Source organism: Peromyscus californicus, unplaced genomic scaffold (genome assembly GCF_007827085.1).
Source record: "Peromyscus californicus insignis strain IS unplaced genomic scaffold, ASM782708v3 Scaffold_6__1_contigs__length_162567912, whole genome shotgun sequence".
NCBI lineage: Eukaryota > Metazoa > Chordata > Mammalia > Rodentia > Cricetidae > Peromyscus > Peromyscus californicus.
The window spans coordinates 69141192-69159693 of NW_026294584.1; the positions used below are offsets into that span (position 1 = coordinate 69141192).

The following is an 18502-nucleotide window of genomic DNA, read 5'->3' on the forward strand; positions in this document are numbered from 1 at the left end:
CTTCTTTGGGATTCTGTCTTAGGCGGAAGACCAGCTGAGACACCAGACTGAACAACTTGGATTCTTGAACTTTCCATTGGGACAGCCATTGATGGACTAGCTGTACCACAGCCAATTTAATATCTATGTATATTAAATAATTATATCTATATCTATGTATCTATGTATCTCCTAGCAGTTCTGTGCCTCTAGAGAATCTGGCTGATTCACTGACACCCTTGCTAACCCAGACCCTGCCTCAGCTGCAGTGGTCCTAGAACCATTGCCAGCTCACTCTGTTCCAGAAGAGAGCCTCGGTTTCCCTCCTCCATTTGTTTGCCCAGGCGTTTTGCTGATCTTTTTTTTTTTTTTAAATTGTGTATACAGTGTTCTATCTGCATGTATGCCTGCAGGCCAGAAGAGGGCACCAGATCTCATTATAGATGGTTGTGAGCCACCTTGTGGTTGCTGGGAATTGAACTCAGGACCTCTGGAAGAGCAGTCAGTGCTCTTAACCTCTGAGCCATCTCTCCAGCCCCCGTTGCCCAGGCGTTTTGATAGTCACCGCACTTGGGATTGCTCATGAGATCACCAGATCAGCTTCCTATGAAAAAGATTCCCAGGCTGGATTGTCCGCCCCCCCTTTTTGCCCCCCCCCATCCTTGCCTGTCTGCCTGCCTGTCCTTGAGACAGGGTTGCTCTGTGTAGCCCAGGCTGTCCTAGAACTCTTTCTGTAGACCAGGCTGGCCTTGAGCTCAGAAAGCCACTCTGCTCCTGAGTGCTGGGCTTCACTACACTTCTCCCACTGGTGTCATGTCCTGTCCTGTCCACCCATGTCACCCCCACACATGCCTGTCCACACATGTCACCCCCCACATGCCTGTCCACCCATGTCACCCCCATACATGCCCGTCCACCCATGTCACCCCCATACATGCCCGTCCACCCATGTCACCCACACACATGCCCATCCACACATGTCACCCATACACATGCCCGTCCACACATGTCCCCCCCCCACATGCCTGTCCACACATGTCCCCCCCACACATGCCTGTTCACCCATGTCACCCACACATGCCCGTCCACACATGTCACCACACACATGCTCACATACACAATAAATAAACAAAATTTAATTAAAAAAAAAACAACCCTGACTTATGGTCCTGAGTGCCATCTAGGATAGCTTGTTCTAAATCAGGTGTGGTGACTGAAGGGGACTCCTGAATGGAGGGGGGTGCTCCCTTCCCGACCCCACGGTGTGGGGGGGGCTCCCTCCCAGACCCCAGATTAGGCACAAACCACACCCAAACACCTGTTTTCACCGAGAGATCCTTTATTAAGCGGGAAGAAAAGTTACAGTGGCTGCTCTGTGACTCAGGCAGAAAAACAGCAGCCAGTGACCTTGTGGGTGTCATTGTTAAGAGAAGAGGAAGAGGAGGTCTGTGTTAGGATGGGCGAGGATGTGGCAGTAGAAGAGATAGAGGATGAGGGAGAAGGGGAAGGGGACAAGGGAAAGGGGACAGGAGTGTTTGTCCCCGAGGGACCAAGGACTGCCTCTGCATAGAGAGGAGACAGACATGGCCCATGGGAAAGTGGCGGTTTATAAAAGTAAAGGGGGAAACCCTGTGTTAGGATGAGGTGTTTAATTTTAATTGGGCATGTTAATTAGGTGAGCCAAAGGGGGCTTTTGAATGATGGACTTCAATACTTTGATAGCTGGACCCTGGTGGGAGTAGTCGTCAGGAGGAGGAAGTGGCCAAGTAAGGGAATAGGCCTTGGCGGCTATTCTGGAATGTAATCTAATAGTTTTTTTTTTTTTTTTATCAAGGTAGAGGGTGTGGGGGAGAAGGACAAGGCTTGCCAGAGCCATGCTCACCATGCTTGAGCTGGCCAGAGTCCCTTCAGTGGCCCGAACCTATAATCCCAGCACTTGAGAGGCTGAGTCAGAAGGGGTGGCTCTCCTGGGCTACGTAGGAGTTTCAGGCCAGCTAAAGCTGTAGAAATCCTGTCTCAAAAAAGACAGGTTGTTTTCTGCCTGCCTTTGTTTCTTTGGTACCTTGAAAAGCAGTGGAGACACTGGCCCCAGAAGATGAGTTTAGTCCAGCTGGTGTGTGTGTGGGGGAGAGGGTGGGGTGGGGACACACACATTTGATTGTCCTCTTTTCCCAAAGTACGGTTAAAGGCTAACTTCTGGTTCTCTCTTTTGACTTATATTCCTTACAAAAATTTGCCAAATGCAGGTTTATATCTGACTTGTCCATAGCTTGCCAGCAGTGAGGCATTTAGAAGACACATTTAGGTTACACGTGAAACCAAGTCTGTGTGTGTGTGTGTGTGTGTGTGTGTGTAAATAAGATTAGGGGCTCCTAAGATGGCTTACTGGGTTAAGGCGCTTACTGTCAAGTGGGACTATCCGTATTAGATCTCTAGGTACTATGTGATGGAAGGAAAGAGCCAGCTTCTGGAGCTTGTCCTCTGACTTACACATGCGCACTGTGGTGCTTGTGCCTGCGCCCCCCCCCCAAGTATAAAATATATTAGAAAGTAATTGCATTGTTACAAATATGATTAGTCTTCTAAAACTGAAACTAATGAAAGTACGTGCCAAGGGGTGAGGAGCAGATGTCTACCCCACAGTCTGTGGAGGAGGTTGTAGACTCGGTTAATGGTAAGATTCATTCAGATCTGTATGCAGGGGACAAGTGGCTGGTGGCACAGAGGGCAGGCGTGGCTGTGACAGGCACTGAAGGATGTCTGGAGTTGGAGGACCCACAGGATTGAGGAAGGAAGGAATTTCAGAGTTTCTAGGAATCTTGCTTGGATCACTGTAACCCTTTACAGAGTTGGGTTTTTAGGTCTTGTAAGAAGTCCCTGTATTTACTTTCGGTGTGGATTCTATTAGCGGTCTTTCATAAGTTAAGAAAACAGCCCTTAGAGTGATCCCAACCCTTCCTACTAGTTCAGGGGACATTGCACACCAGGTAGGTATGTGTAAGACTGTAAGAGTCATTCGGAAGGTGTGAGGGGCCTGCCCCCACTTTTCCCCCCAGAGTACTCTTGAACAGGGAGAAATGAGGAATTTGTAGATAGAAATATAGAGGAGAGAGACAGTTAGAAACACAGGATAGCCTCAGGAGGGCCTGGGTCAAAACCCACCAGCCCCTTCTGTCTCTACTAAAGGGCTTTTAAAGGAATGCCAAGGGGTGGAGCAAAAGATCTCCCCCAGCACAGCCAAGTACAGACCATCTCAGACACCTGGTAACCATGCATATGGTCAAGCCATCCCCCAATGCAGCCCTGCTGTGTAAAGCAAGCTCCGATCTCACTAGGAAGCTTTTTTTGGCTCCCACAGCACTGTGGTCAGGTGGTGACTGTGATGGTTCCATCTTTTTGGTTTTGAGATAGGAGCTCATCCTTGATGGATACCCTGACTGGTCTTGGACTTGGCCTCCTCCTGCCTCAGCCTCCTCACTTGCTGGGATCACAGACTTTTGCTACCCAGCCAAGTTTGCATTTCAAAACACTCTTCATGAAGTCTGGTTTAATTGTTTTTTGTTGTTTACATTGTTGCTACCTTATCTGAAAATCATTTGCTAAATCTAAGGCCATGGGAATTTACTCCTTTTTTTTTTTTTTTGGTTTTTCAAGACAGGGTTTCTCTGTGTAGCTTTGTGCCTTTCCTGGAACTCTCTTTGGAGACCAGGCTGGCCTTGAACTCACAGAGATCCGCCTGGCTCTGCCTCCCGAGTGCTGGGATTAAAGGCGTGCGCCACCACCGCCCGGCTCCTTTTTTTTTTTAATAGGAGATTTAAAATTTTAATACACTGGGCATTAAACCGAGAGTCTTATGCTTGCTAGGCAAACACCCTACCACTGAACGACATCCCTAGACTTTTTGAATAGATTTTTCTTTGTTGTTTTGTTTTGTTTTTCGAGACAGGGTCTCCCTGTGTAGTCCTGGCTGTCCTGAAACTCACTTTGTGGACCAGGCTGGCCATGAACTCAGAGATCTACCTGCCTCTGCCTCCCCAGTGTTGGGATTAAAGGTGTGCATCACCTCGCCCTGTCTTCCTCAGACTCTTAAATGCTAGGATTATAGGTGTGCAACCACACTCAGCTCAGAAAGTCAGTCAAAGAAAGATCTGGGATTAGTGAGTGCATCCATCTGCAGATGGGCAGCTGCTTATCTTGATGTTTTCTCATCCACAGACACAGGACATTTTCAACTTATTTAGATTGCCTTTAGTTTTCTGTTTTGTGGGGGCAAGGACAGGCTGTTGCAACAGTGTCTCATGTAGCTGAGGCTGACTTTGAACTCTAGGTCCTCCTACATCATCTTCCAAATGTTGAGATTCCTTTATTTTTTACAGGGTTTTGTCTTTTAGTTCTTGGATGAAAGAAATAAATAAAAAGGAAAGGACATGACTGCTCCTAGGTATGGTGGAGGAGAAAGTTTATCATAGTTACATGGGAGGGCATAGGTTGAGGCAGGCACAGGGACATCTGGGTGAGTCCAGAGTGGACATGACCAGACTGAGCTGGGCTATGTAGCAGGCTTTCTTGAACTGCCAGCCCCCAAACCATGACACGGAGACTTATTATTAATTATGAATGCACAGCCTCAGCTTAGGCTTGTTTCTAGCTAGCTTTTTAACTTAAACTATTTCTGCTAATCTGTATGCTGCCCCAGGCTCATTTACCCCGTCTACATACTGTCCATCCTGCTTTCCTGCTTTCTCTGTCTGTCTGTCTGTCTATCCTCGGGCTGGCTGGCTCCCCTTTTCTCTCTGCCCACCAGCCCTGCCTATCCCTCCTCTGCCTAGCTATTGGCTGTTCAGCTTTCTATTAGACCAATCAGGTGCCTTAGGTAGGCAAGGTGAGACAGCAACACATCTTTACATAGTTAAGCAAATGCAGCATAAACAAATGCAGCACATCTTTACATAGTTAAACAATTATTCTGCAGTTAAACAAACAAATGCAACGTATCTTTCCATAGTTAAATATTCTATTCCACAAGAAGGCTCTGTGGGGAGAGGAGGAGGAGGGGAAGGGAGAGGGGGGAGGGGGGGACCAAGTGCAGCAGCCAGAAGGCCAAAGGTACAAAAAGGGTAGGTAACCAAACCATCTGGATTAGTAAGGGAAGAGGCCCTGGGGGAAGGGCAGCCCAGCCCCTGGGCTGAAGAGTTCAGGTAGAGGGAGGGTATGTCAGCCATACTCTGTAACAAGTAGGGACTGAAGGATGCTGGGAGAACCTGGAGGCCAGGTCTGCTGTGATATGTTAGATAGGCACCTTTAGTCCTGGCTTTGAAATTTAACAGTTCTGATAGTATGTGGGGTTTTTTTTTTTTTTTTTTGGGTGGGGGGTGTCTCATGAAATCCACGCTTGTCTAGGACTTGTTATTAATCACTGCCTCTGCCTCCCAAGCACTGAGATTGTAAGTATATGCCTCCACACCAGGTGAGACCCTATCTTAAAACAAAACAATCCTTTGGCAGGGACTTGTCCTCTAGAGAACCCCAGATGCCCCACCATCAGTTACCCCTCTTTTTATTTACTTGCCTATTTTTGAGTTTATTTTGTCTTACTAGTCCAGGCTAGCTGGGACTGTGTGGCATCCTTCTGCCTCAGCCTCCTGAATCACTATTACAGGCATGCACTACCACAGCTGCGGTTACCAGCTGTTCTAAAACAGAAATAAACAAATGTAGCTCAAATAGGTCATTAACGAAGGGAGCCTTGTTAGCATCAAAGAAGACCTGGGGAAGGTAGAAGTAGTACTTTTTCTTTTTCTTTTTTCTTTTTTGGTTTTTTGAGACAGGGTTTCTCTGGGTAGTTTTGGAGCCTGTCCTGGATCTCACTCTGTAGACCAGGTTGGGCTCGAACTCACAGAGATCCGTCTGGCTCTGCCTCCTGAGTGCTGGGATTCAAGGTGTGCACCACCACTGCCCTGCAGGGAAGTAGTACTTTTTGATCTGAGAGGTGAGGGCCGTTTCTGAGCAGGGATACTACGGCTCCCGTTAGAGCATCCTCGTGTCTGCACACCTGCTCTGGTGGCGGCCACCCTGCCTTTCCTCTGCTCTTCCTGTTCTCTTTCTTTCACCCCTCCCCCATATTGGTTTGTTCCCCCAATGTACTGAATGGTGTCTTTTCTTTTTTTTTTTTTAAACTAATTTATTTTTATTTTATGTGCCTTGGTGTTTTGCCTGCATGTATGTCTGTGTGAAGGTGTCAGATCTTGAAGTTGCAGACAGTTGTGAGCTGCCATGGGGGTGCTGGGAATCGAACTGGAGTCCTCTGGAAAACTGCTGAGCCATGTCTCCAGCCCCCAGTGGTGTGTTTCCTAGTGTGAGGATGGAAGGGGGTCAGGCCCAACACTCAGCATGCAGTTCTGCACACAGTTCCAGGATGTTGTCAGAATAATCCTGAAGTTAATTTTTTTTTGTTCCTTAATTTTAAACCCCGATTTGGTCATGTTTAGCACCATAAATTTAACTTCTCGCACATATGGTAGAGATTTGAACATGAGTGGTTTTGTTGATTTTCATTCACATAACCTGTAAAAGTTTGTGGTGGCTTAAACAAAAATGGCCCCCATAGGCTCATATATTTGATTGTTTGGTTCCAAGTCAGTGGGCTGTTTAGGGAAGATGAGGAAGTGTGGCTTTGTTGGAGGAGGAGTGTCATTGGGGGTGGGCTTTGAGGTTTCAAGAACCCACACCAGGCCCTGTCTTGCTCCTGTGTCCTCTTGCTGAGAGGATGTAAGGTCTTAGTCATTGCTCCAGCGTCTGTCACCTTGCCCTCCACCTTGATGACCAAAGACGAGCTGTCTGGAACTGTAAGCTAGCCTCCAGTCCCTGTTTGTGTTTTCTTTCTTCTCTCTCTCTCTCTCTCTCTCTCTCTCTCTCTCTCTCTCTCTCTCTCTCTCTCTCTCCCTCCCTCCCTCCCTCTCCCTCCCTCCCTCTCGTTTTGTTTTGTTTTGAGACAGGTTTCTCTGTGTAGCTCTGTTGACCAGGCTAGTCTTGAACTCACAGAGATCCACCCGCCTCTATCCCCTGAGCGCAGGGATTAAAGGTGTGCGCCACCACACTGCCCAGCCTGTGCTTTCTTTATAAATTGCCTTGGTCATGGTGTCTGTTCACAGCAACAGAACAGTGACTCCGACAGAATTGTGGGGTGCTAGCTTAACACGTGCAAGTCCCTGCCTCAGCCCCAGCGCCCCCCACAGGCAGGCACACTGGCTGAGGGATGACTCAGCACTGGTGTGGTGACAGGCTTTGTTCAGCTCGGAAACCTTTTCTCTACATCTTTTTCCAGTTCACCTCTGAGCCCTTTAGCCGGGACATCCTTATCTCTCCAGTTGTCTTTAACCACTTTCCAGCGCAGTTCCGAAGAGCTCCTGAGTGGTGCTCCAGGGTTTCCTGGCTCAGATGCAGGGAGGGAGCGGTCATTACCTAAATATGGGGTGGTACCTGAGGCAGCCCAGCCTGTGGGTTGGCCTCTCTGGAGTCCAACACTCATCCTTGATGTTGCAACCCATACTTAGGGACGGTCACAGAAGTGGTGTTAGGGTAGTGCAGCTCTGGACAGGACCCGGCTCTCTGAGAACCCTGGGAGGTGTGGGAGAGTGCCTGCCCTGCCACAGACGTGTCCAGGGCAGTGCCCAGGGCAGAGCCAGCAGGTGAGAAAACTCCTCAGAAAACTATGAAGTATCTAGTGTCCTCGAGAGCATGAACCTAAGAGGACCATGGAACTTTAAAACTAAATTAGAAAAGTAGCTGAGCATTTTATGGGGAAGCAGAGCACAGAAAAGTGAAGCTGACTTAGTTTGTGTGTGTGTGTGTGTGTGTGTGTGTGTGTGTGTGTGTGTGTATATGTGTGTGTGTGTGTGTGTGTGTGTACAATTGGCCAGCCTCATTAGATATTTTTTATTTATTTCTTTTTGGGGTGGTGGTGGTTGATTCTGTAGCCCTGACTGGCCTAGAACTCTGAGTAAACCAGGCTGGCCTTGAGAGATCCACTTACCTCTGATTCCTGGGTACCTTTTTTGTTTTGTTTTGTTTTGTTTTGAGACAGGGTTTCTCTGTGTAGCCCTTGCTGTCCTGGAACTCACTCTGTAGAACTCAGAGACCCACCTGGCTACCACTGCCCAGCCTGAGTTTACCATTTTAAAAGTAACAAATACAGGGCTGGGGATGTGCCTCAGTTGGTAAAGTGCTGGCCTAGTATACACAAAGCCCCCAAGTTCCATCCCCAGGATACTTGCAGTCTGGGAACCCAGGAGGCTGAGGCGGTATGCTGTGAGTTTGTGGCTAGCCTAGGTGATGGGCAAGACCTTGTCTTAAACAAAACAAGAAGCCAGGCATGTCTCAACAAAAGTAACAATTTCATCTTTATCTTCTGGGGAAAATGCAGAAAAGAAAGAAATTTAGAATAGTCGTAATTCCGCTACCCAGAAGTGACCATCACTTATTTGGTCACATAAGATCCATTTTTAAGTAAATAAGAAAAGAAACAAACATATACTCTGCAGAAGTCATTAATAGCACGGCCTGGTTGGTCCAAACATTCTGTTTTATATTCTCATTCTCTTCCTTTTTTTGTGTGTGTGGTAATAGTGGTTGAGCCTACAGCCTTTCATTCATGTTAGGCAAATGCTATGCCACTGGGCTACATCTTCATTGTGTGTGTGTGTGTGTGTGTGTGTGTGTGTGTGTGTGTGTGTGTGTGTGTTTTGTTGATCATGGGAGTACTTGAGGGAGTTGGTTCTCTTACCATGTCAGTTCAGGGGATTGAGTTTAGGTTGTCATACTTGGCAGTGAGCACCTTTAATCTGTTAAGACATCTTTCTCACCCCTGTATTTATTTTTAATTTTAAAAGATTTATTTATTTTATTTTATGTGTATGAATGTTTTGCCTGTGTGCATGTGTGTGCACTGTGTGCATGTCTTGAGCACACAGTCCAAAAGAGGGCATTGGATTCACTGGAACAGTTATAGATGATTGTGAGCCACCATGTGGGTGCTGGGAATGGAGCCATCACTGAGCCATTTTTCCAGCCCCAATCTGTTTTTGAGGCACGGGCTTACTGTGTATCCTTGGTTGGCCTAGAACTTGCTATGTAGACCAGACTGGCCTCGAACTCAGAGATCTGCCTGCCTCTGCCTTCTCAGTGCTGGCGTTAAAGGCGTGCACCACCAGGCCTGGCTGTTTATTTTTCTGAGATACAGTCTCACACTGTAACACAGGCTGGCTTGAGCTTGCCTCATTCTTCCTGCCATGGCTTCCCCAAAGCTGGGATGGGCCTTGAAGGCAGAGCACTTTGGGGAGGTCTGCCGGTGTGCAAATACTCGGCACAAACTACACTGAGCTGTTTGGGTTGAATTTTCTGAGTTAAGGAATATAAACAATTTACAAATACGTTTGAAACATAAGGTTGAATTGTCTTTTTAGAATTTTTTTAAGACATGGTCTTATTCTGTAGTTCAGACGGTCCCTGAACTCATGATCCTCCTGTCTCAGACTTCTTAGTGTTGGGATAACATATCACCACGCCCAGCTTGGGCCTCGATATTTTTCATGGTGTTGACATAGCTCATATTCCTACTGATGTTGTTTAATCTCCATTTCTAATGATCCCTGGCAGTAGTGGATATTATCATCCAATCTTTATTTTTATTCTCTTAAAATTGTTTTCCGTGTATGAATTTTTGCCTGCATGTATGTCTGTGTACCACATGTGTGCCTGGTGCCTGAAGAAACCAGAAGAGGGTGTCAGATATCACGGAACTGGTGTTACAGATGGTTGTGAGCCACCAGGTGTGAGCTGGGTATCAAACCTAGGTTGGCTGGAAGAGCAGCCAGTGCTCTTACTTGCTGAGCTGACTCTCTAGCCCCGAATCTTGAGTTTTAAAGGGACAGCTGTGATATCTGGTGTCTTTGAGCTTCTGTTAATAGAAAAGATTAAGTATTTAAATGTACTTTAGAGCTTTTAAAAATCGTAAGTCTTGATTGTGAGAGGAAATGTGTAATATGAAACTCACCATTTAACCCATTTAACGCACAGCTCAGTCATGTGTAGTGCATGCATGTCACGTGCCACACTTTCTAGCTCTTTTAGTGTCTGGCAGAACTGAAACTGTCCACTGAACAAGAAGAGTGTGCCATTTCCTCCTTGCTCCCTAGCCCCTCCTACTTCCTGTATGATTTGACTGGGTTGAAAGCCTCACTGGAGGGTGTGGGTGGCAATGCCTCAGCTGGAGAAGTCCTTGCCATGTGAACATGGGGACCTGAGTTTGGGTCCCCCCACCCGTGTAACCAGCCTGATGTGGTGACATGTGTTTGTCACTCCACTGCAGGGCGGGTGCAGAGACAAGAGCATCCTTGGAGCTTACAGCCTAGTCAGGCTAGCCAATTGGTGAGCACTGGGTTCAGGGAGGGCCTCTGTCCCTAAAAATACGATAGAGGAATTGAGAAAGACACTTGACAACACATTCATTACACACACAACCTCGTATAAGTGGAATCATGAAGGATTTGTCTTTTGTGACCAAGTTTTTCATTTAGCCTAATATCTGTAAAGTTCATCTATATCGGTGTTCTCCACCTTCCTAAGGCTGCGACCCTTTAATAAGTTCCTCATGTTGTGGTGACCCCCCAACCATAACATTATTTTCATTGCTACTTCATAACTGTAATTTTGCTACTGCTATGAATTGGAATGTAAATATCTGTTTTTTCTGATGGTCTTAGGCAGCCCCTGTGAAAGGGTTGTCCACCCCCAAAGGGGTCTTGATTCACAGGTTGAGAACCACTGATCTATGTGGTAGCATGTATTAATGACTTCCTTTTAAGGCTGAACACTGTTGTGTGCACATGCCACATTTTGCTTATTGTTTCATCTATCTGTGGACATTTGAATTGCTTAGCCTTGTGAATAATTCTGCTATGGACATGTGTATGAATCTCTCTTTGAGATTGTACTTTCAGTTTAAAAAAAATCTGTCTGTCTGTCTATCTATCTATCTATCTATCTATCTATCTATCTATCTATCTAATATATATATATCTCCAGGGCCTGGAGAGATGGATCAGAAGTTAAGAGCACTGGCTGCTCTTCTAGAGGACCCAGGTTCGATTCCCAGAACCCACATCATGGATACAACCATCTGTAACTCCAGTTCCACAGGTTCCGACACCTTTTGACCTCTGAGGGTAGTAGGCAGGCATGTGGTACCCAGACATACATGCAGACAAAACACCCATATGCATGAAATAAAATAATAAAAAATAAAATATATACTCAGAAGTGGAATTGCTGTATGTAGGAATTCTATTTTCAAAATTATTATTATTATTATTATTATTATTATTATTATTATTATTATTTAATTTTTTGAGACAGGGTTTCTCTGTGTAGCCTTTGCTGTCCTGGAACTCAGTCTGTAGACCAGGCTGGCCTCAAACTCACAGAGATCTGCCTGCCTCTGCTTCCTGAGGGCTGGGATTAAAGGCATGTGCCACCACTGCCTGACTTGATGATGATGAAGAAGAAGAAGAAGAAGAAGAAGAAGAAGAAGAAGAAGAAGAAGAAGAAGAAGAAGAAGAAGAAGAAGAAGAACCGGGGAGTATATTATTTAAAGACTAGATGAGGGATGGGGACATAGCTCAGTTAGTGGAATACCTTCCTAGCATGTGTAGGATCCTGAGTTCGATTCCTTATCTCACACACACAAATATGACCAGCTGATGACCTCCAGTGAGCTGAGCAGAGAAGACTGACTTTGTAGCAGAGGCTGGCAAACTCGGGTGAAGGGCTGAAGAAAGAAACATGTTGCAAGAGATAGGAACAAGGAACAAGTGGACTGATTGCTTCCTCATCAGGTTCAAACAGATTGGCCCTGCTCATCCTGCCATGCTATGGAAAGAGCCTTGTGACTCATTGGCACGAATTTCAAAGTTCGTCCATTGCTTGGCACGTGACTGGAGACTGCATTCTGGTGTGACCAGTCTGTTGAGCCTAGTGTGAGACTTGGGCCAAATCAAAGGCTTTCTGTTATTTTATTTAAATACCTTTTGGGTGTTAGTTTTACAGCTTGATGGCTGAAAACCTTTGCTCGCCTCCTTACAGAAAGTCTTTGGTAGACTTGCAAGAGCATTTCAGGAACTGATCTGTTGGTCTTTTGTCACGTACGTTACAAATAATTTTTGTTATTTGACGTGTCTATTTTAAATTTTTGTAAATGTATTCTGACTTGTATGTATGTGCATCAGTGCTGTGGGATGTTCTGTATGGCAAATGTGTTGCTGATTAGTCAATAAATAAAACACTGATTGGCCATTGGCTAGGCAGGAAGTGTAGGCAGGACAAGGAGGAGAATAAAGCTGGGAAGTGGAAGGCTGAGTCAGAGAGACACTGCCAGCCGCCATCAGGACAAGGAAGATGTAAAGTACCGGTAAGCCACAAGCCACGTGGCAAGGTATAGATTAATAGAAATGGATTAATTTAAGCTGTAAGAACAGTTAGTAAGAAGTCTGCCACGTCCATACAGTTTGTAACCAATATAAGTCTCTGTGTTTACTTGGTTGGGTCTGAGGGGCTGTGGGACTGGCAGGTGATAGAGATTTGTCCTGACTGTGGGCCAGGCAGGAAAACTTAAGCTACACATCAGTGTCTGCAGAAGCTGCAAGAGTGTATCTCATCCTTGGCATTGTAGTCACAGGGCCTTGTGAGCTGCTAGGCATGGGTGCTGGGAACTGAACCCGTGTCCTCTACAAGAGCAGCAAGTGCTCCTAACTGCTGAGCCCCTTTCCAGCTCCTGTCTTTTTTTCCCCTGAGACAGACCACAGATTTAAATTCTCATGGGCTTAGCTCAATGACTGGTGTTCCAATCTTCTATTGATTTTGTAGTTTTGTAGGTTGTCGTACACTCACTTTGGTACTAGGACCTGTGGTCTGTGTGTTGTAGCATTGCTTACAGTCAAGGTCAAGGGTTCGTTGGAGGATTCCCATTCATATTCTCCCTCCCTCCCTTCCTACCCTCCTTCCTCCTACCCCGTCTTCTCTGCCCCCCTCCCCAAGGGATTTACCTGTGTCTGCCTTCTCAGAGCTGGGATTGCAAAGGCATGCCATCATATCTGGGTGCTAGGATCAAACTGAGGATCTCACGCTTGTATAGCAAGCGCTGTACTGACTGAGCTTATTTCTCTTAAGTTGTCCAATAAAAGAGAGAAAACGTGTCTCCTTATCAATAAAATCCACTATTGTCTCCCTTAGGTATGAATCCACCCATACTTAGTGCGTGGGTGAGGGAAGCTCTCGCTGGGGGATGTCCTCACCTCTGACCCATTTGTCTGTATTACATCGCCACAGAGCCAGCATTAGGCACTGGAGTTGGGAAACAGAGGGGTCGGAATTGAAGCGATTCTTGTGCACGTTCCTTCACTTAAAGACCTTGGGCAAAGTCCTCAGCTGTGTGCAGTGAGCATGCTCAGGTCTCCCCCACAGTTCTGCTCTGTTGGAGAAATGCAGTAGATCAGGGGACATCACACACGTATATATGAATCTAAGTTATGTATTATAAAATATATAAGATACATACAAGATTGACTGTAATAACCATTTGTAGATATACACGTGGTTTGTTTGTTGAGATTCGGTTGCTCATAGACAATGTACAAACAATCTCCAGAATTCTTCAACTTGTGAACTGAAACCGCCAGTGAACACCGCCACCCCCGCTCCCTGCCACCTCCAGAAGCCACCATTTTGCTTCTGTCTGTGACAACTGTAGGCACTTCCTGCATGCCTGGGTTTTTGTGATGGTCCCCTTTTCCCTTGACATCACAGCCTCCAGGTTCGTCTGTGGGGTGTGTCCCTCCATTCTTGTCCCAGGGTCCCCTGCCCTGTCATTTTCAAGTCATCCCCATACTATAATTGTGTAGTTACCTCACAGACTGAACCTGCTTTATTCTGCGTATGTCTAGGTCAGCACACGGCATATAGTAGGAACTCGGTACGTTTTCATTGAACGAGAGCTTGGACAAATGCTCGAGTCCCCTCATTCCCAGTTGTACCCCAGGTCATCTTTCTAGTTCATCCCACATAGGTCTCTGCTGTACTAGCATCCCATATTACCACGCATTTGGTCCTTCAAACCACGGAAATGAAACTTACACAGTTCTGGAGGCTGGAAGTCCGAAGCCGAAGTCTTAGCAGGATGCTGCTCCCTTTAGAAGCTTAGTAAATGATCCTTGCTCCCTCTCTCTGGGTCTCTCTGTAGCTCAGGCTGGCCTGGAACTCATGGCAATCATAATGCTTCCTAAGTACTGGAACTAAGGCATGAGCCAGCACATCTGGCCCTCTGCTTTCTCTTTTGAGGATACTTGTCACTAGGTATGGTGGTGGACACTTTTACATCCAGCACTTGGGTAGTAGAGGCAGGAGGACTAGGACCAGCTACACAGTGAATCTGAGGCCCACCTGGGATGTATGAGACCCTACTCCCAACTCAAAAAGGAGTCTTGTCATTAGATTTAGGATCCACTTCAGTAAGCTGGAAAGACTGTATCTGTGCATTCTCAACTGTATTTCCAAATAAAGCCACGTTCACAGCTGTCTTTTGGTAGCCACGGTTCAACTCTGCCCTCTGAGGATTCTGTCCCTCTTGACCATACAGCACACATTTTAGTCATCTGTTTTCATAGGGCTGGAGTGGGGAGAATGGGAAGTTGTGAATCAAAGTTTCAGTTTCACAGGTTGAAGAGTCTGGGGAACGTGGGGGGACTCTGGAGTGGAAGTTTGATGTCCTTAGTATTGATGATACCTTATTTTTCAGGTTGATTGTGTCCTGAGTTGAAGATGTTTCCTGAACAGCAGAAAGAGGTAAGACACTCCCTGTTCATTTATGGAGAGACTGGGTTGAAAACATGAAAAGAAATATCCCACGGATTTTGGCTGATCACAGATTGGTCCAGGTAGTAACTAGAAGCTGGTGACATCTTGAAAGGGGCTGAAGGAAGAGGGACACTCCCTGTCCCCACTGTAGACATGTCCGTGGCATCCCTTTCTGGGTCTGTGACTGAGCTGGAGTGCACTTTGCCAGTCACGTGTCTGTCTACACACTGCCTCCCAGACCCAGAATGCTCCCCGGTTCTACCCCCCACCCTTCGCCTGAGCATCTCTCTCCTCTGCTTGCTTGGTTTTCTGCTCTACTAACTCCTCCCTGGGTATTCCCAGGAAAGTGTCGCCAGCCCTTGGTTTCAGTCGGACCTGTTTGTTGTCTTTAGAGCTTTGTTGTTTTCTCACACAACTCAAGCGAGACTATCTTTTCTTGACTGCATGCTGGACTTCAGGCCTCCTGGGCTTCCATCTGGGGTAGAGCTAACTCAGCTGTCTTTTACTACCCAGGGGGATTGGTTCTATCTAGGAAAGTATCTACCCCAGAGGATGCCAATGCCTCAGGATGCTCAAGCCCTTTGTATAAAATGGTGCAGTATTTGCACATATCCTGCCCAATCCTTCCACGTATTTATGTACTTTATTTATTTAATCTTTCAAGGCAGGGTACCAGGCTGGCTTTGAACTCACTATGTAGCCGAGACTGGGCTTGATTCTCTGATCCTTCTGCTTCTACCTCCCCAGGGCGAGGATTACAGGTGTGTGCCACCATGTCCAGCCTCCCACATACTTTAAATCATCTCTAGAAGACTTACAATGCCAAATGCAGTTAAATGCCGAGGTAATAGTTACATCATTTAGGGGAGAATGACAAGGCAAAAGTTGTGTACGTCTAGGACAGGTGCACTATGTAGCCCAAGATGGCCCTGGGTGTGGGCCATCATCACACTCAGCTTCCTTCCAATTGTGTGTGCACACTGGTACATGTATGTGGGTACATGCCAGAGGTCAACCTTGGGTGTTGTTCCTCAGATGGCTGTCCAACTTGTATGTTGAGACTCAGCCACTGACTGGGATTTGGGGCCTGTCAATTAGGTTAGATTGGCTGGCCACTGAGCCCCAGCAATCCTCCTGTGTCCACCTCCTCAGCACGGGGATTACAAATGTATGCCACTGTGACCTGATTTTTATGTGGATTCTGGGGATCGAACCCGGGTCCTTATGCTTGCCTGGCAAACACTCTGTAGACTGAGCTGTCTTCCCAGGCTCTGTTATCAACTGTGTTTGACATGTCATTGGTTGACTCTTTGAATGCAGAGCTTCCATGGTATGGAAGTCAGACCCTATATGTAGTCTCCATTTCTTCTGAAAGCCAGAAGTGGTTCAACAGTCCATGATGGTCAGGTGGTTAGGTTGTCCAGGAGCCAGCCACACTCAGGCAGGATACTACAGGTCTAGAGACAACCTGCAGCTTCAGAGGGCAATGTCCCCTCTTTGGGTGGGGTGAATTCCTTACTACACCTGCCTTAGTCTGACATCACTGGCTGAGCTGTGTCCACCATGAGGACGGCTCCAAAGTCACATTTAAAAATGTTCTTTCTGTGTGTGTGTGTGTGTGTGTGTGTGTGTGTGTGTGTGTGTGTGTGTGTGTGTTTCAGAGTGTGCAGTGATGCATGTACATGTGGATGTGGGGATCAGGGGTCAACCTCAGGTGTTATTCCTCATGCACCTACCTAGTTTTATGAGACAAGGTCTCTCATTTGGCCTGGAACTTGCCAATTAGGATAGACCGTCTGGCTGGTGAACCACAGGGATTCTGTCTCTCCCCAAAATGCTGGGATTACAGGTTTGTGTCACATGTCCTTGGGTCACCAAGCCCTAATCTAGGGATCAAACACATGTCCTTTCTTATGCTTGCACAACACCCTGCCAATTGAGGCATCTCCCCTGACCCCAGTCTGTTCAACTTTGTCCCTTTTCTGCGGTCCAGGACCCAAGCTTAGGGAATGGTGACACCCATGTTTAGGGGGAGAACTCCTGTCTCAGGTAACCTAGTCAAGAGAATCCATCATAGGCTTGCTGGAAGTTTGAGTCCAGATCCTGTCATAATCAATATTAGCCGTCACACCAACTATATAAAGATAATGTATCAATGATCTTGAAAACGTCCTCTCTGATAAATGACTATGGAACGATTATATCATTAACAAATTAAAAAATGGCAATTCCTGCAATGGAAAAGGGAAAAAAACATACTGCAAATAGATGGAGACACAGTGTCCAAAAATTTAGCTTAGTTTTGTCAGTAAGAAATAATTTCAGAGAAGTCAGAGCCAGGGTATACTGTAGTATAACGTCTGGCTGCTCATCAGCTATCTGTTCATTCTTCATGTGGACCCAGAGTGCTGAGCTGTTAGCCTTCAGAGCACAGCCAGAGTTTCTTCTCATGGCTTCTAGGTACCTGCAGGCCCAAAGCCTTTCTCCAGACTTCCTTCCTACTTCTTGCTCCCTGTTTCGGGCTTATTTTGGTGCCTCCATAGCTCTGTGCAGTCTTGTCCCCTGGGCTGTTCTAATACTGCCCCCCTCTGTTCCATTGGTTTTCATACACTGTTGAAGGGGCTGATGCCTTCTCTTCCTTCAGGCCTCAGTTGGGGATCAGGAAGACTTCCGACAGCCTCATTTAAAAAGGTGTTTTCATCTCCTTGATTGCCTCAAGAAAACTTTACACTCAAGGCCAGCTAGAGGCGCCAAGTCTGTAAGAGTGTCATGACTGGTTGTTGTTTAGTCAAGATCCCCCTGATTGTACATGTAAGGGTCAGATGCAGTATCACTGATTGTTCTAGAAGCTAGACCAGTGTTTGTATGAGCACTTTCCAGTTGGTGCCCATAGATCGTAGCCATTACTAATTAATCATAAGATTGGCATGTGGATTAAGACCTACTTGCCATCTTTGTTCAGGGTGCAGATGGCCAGTAGTGACAAGCCAGCTCCACAGAGCTGGTGGTGCCAGCCTCGAGGTTTGGTCATTTTTTTTTTTAAAGATTTGGGAAATGTAGTCTCTTGTCGAAGCAGCTTTATTACCATAATAAATCTAGCAAGAAGAGAGAAGGGAGCGAGCGTCTCCCTTGTTAGTTAAATATGTTCCATTTGCACATTGGTTTGAATTCCCAGGAGAGCAGTACCTCAGCTGATGGATTGTCCCTATAAAAAGGCCTTGGCATTGGGCCACTGTAAAATTAAAATGAATTCAGACTCATTCATGCATGCAACTTTAATTTACAATTAAAATATTATGGTTACATATTTTAATAAGAATAATTAGACGGATCCAACTGAATCAACCCTTGTGTTTAATGAGACAGAACCCAGAATTCAAATGGAAAGGCAGGTAGGTGTGACAGGGGACACATTTCAGACAGCATCTTTTGTGGAGTCAGGCATTTTTGCTCTTTTTATATTCTAATGCCCAGGAAGAGCAGTTTGATTTCTCTGCAGCGCTGAGGACCTTTGTACCCTGGCCCAGGAAGCTTGTTTTCGGAATGGGTGAAGGAGCTGCTCCCTTTGTAGGACACGGACTGTGTCCTGGAGACTCACATTTTGTTCGTGACCCTAGGG

At 46.3% G+C, this 18502-nt stretch overlaps 1 protein-coding gene across 6 annotated transcripts in view; it reads left to right on the plus strand.

Annotated features, from left to right (window-relative positions):
* The window catches only part of Snx10 (sorting nexin 10), a 65572-nt gene that overhangs the window by 21001 nt on the left and 26069 nt on the right, over window positions 1-18502 (plus strand). For all 6 annotated transcript variants that reach the window (XM_052719976.1, XM_052719975.1, XM_052719979.1 and 3 more), the window contains one exon: window positions 14825-14871. In XM_052719976.1, the coding sequence (XP_052575936.1) occupies window positions 14848-14871 (24 nt within the window). In that variant the 5' untranslated portion in view covers window positions 14825-14847. The remainder of the gene's footprint in view (window positions 1-14824; window positions 14872-18502) is intronic.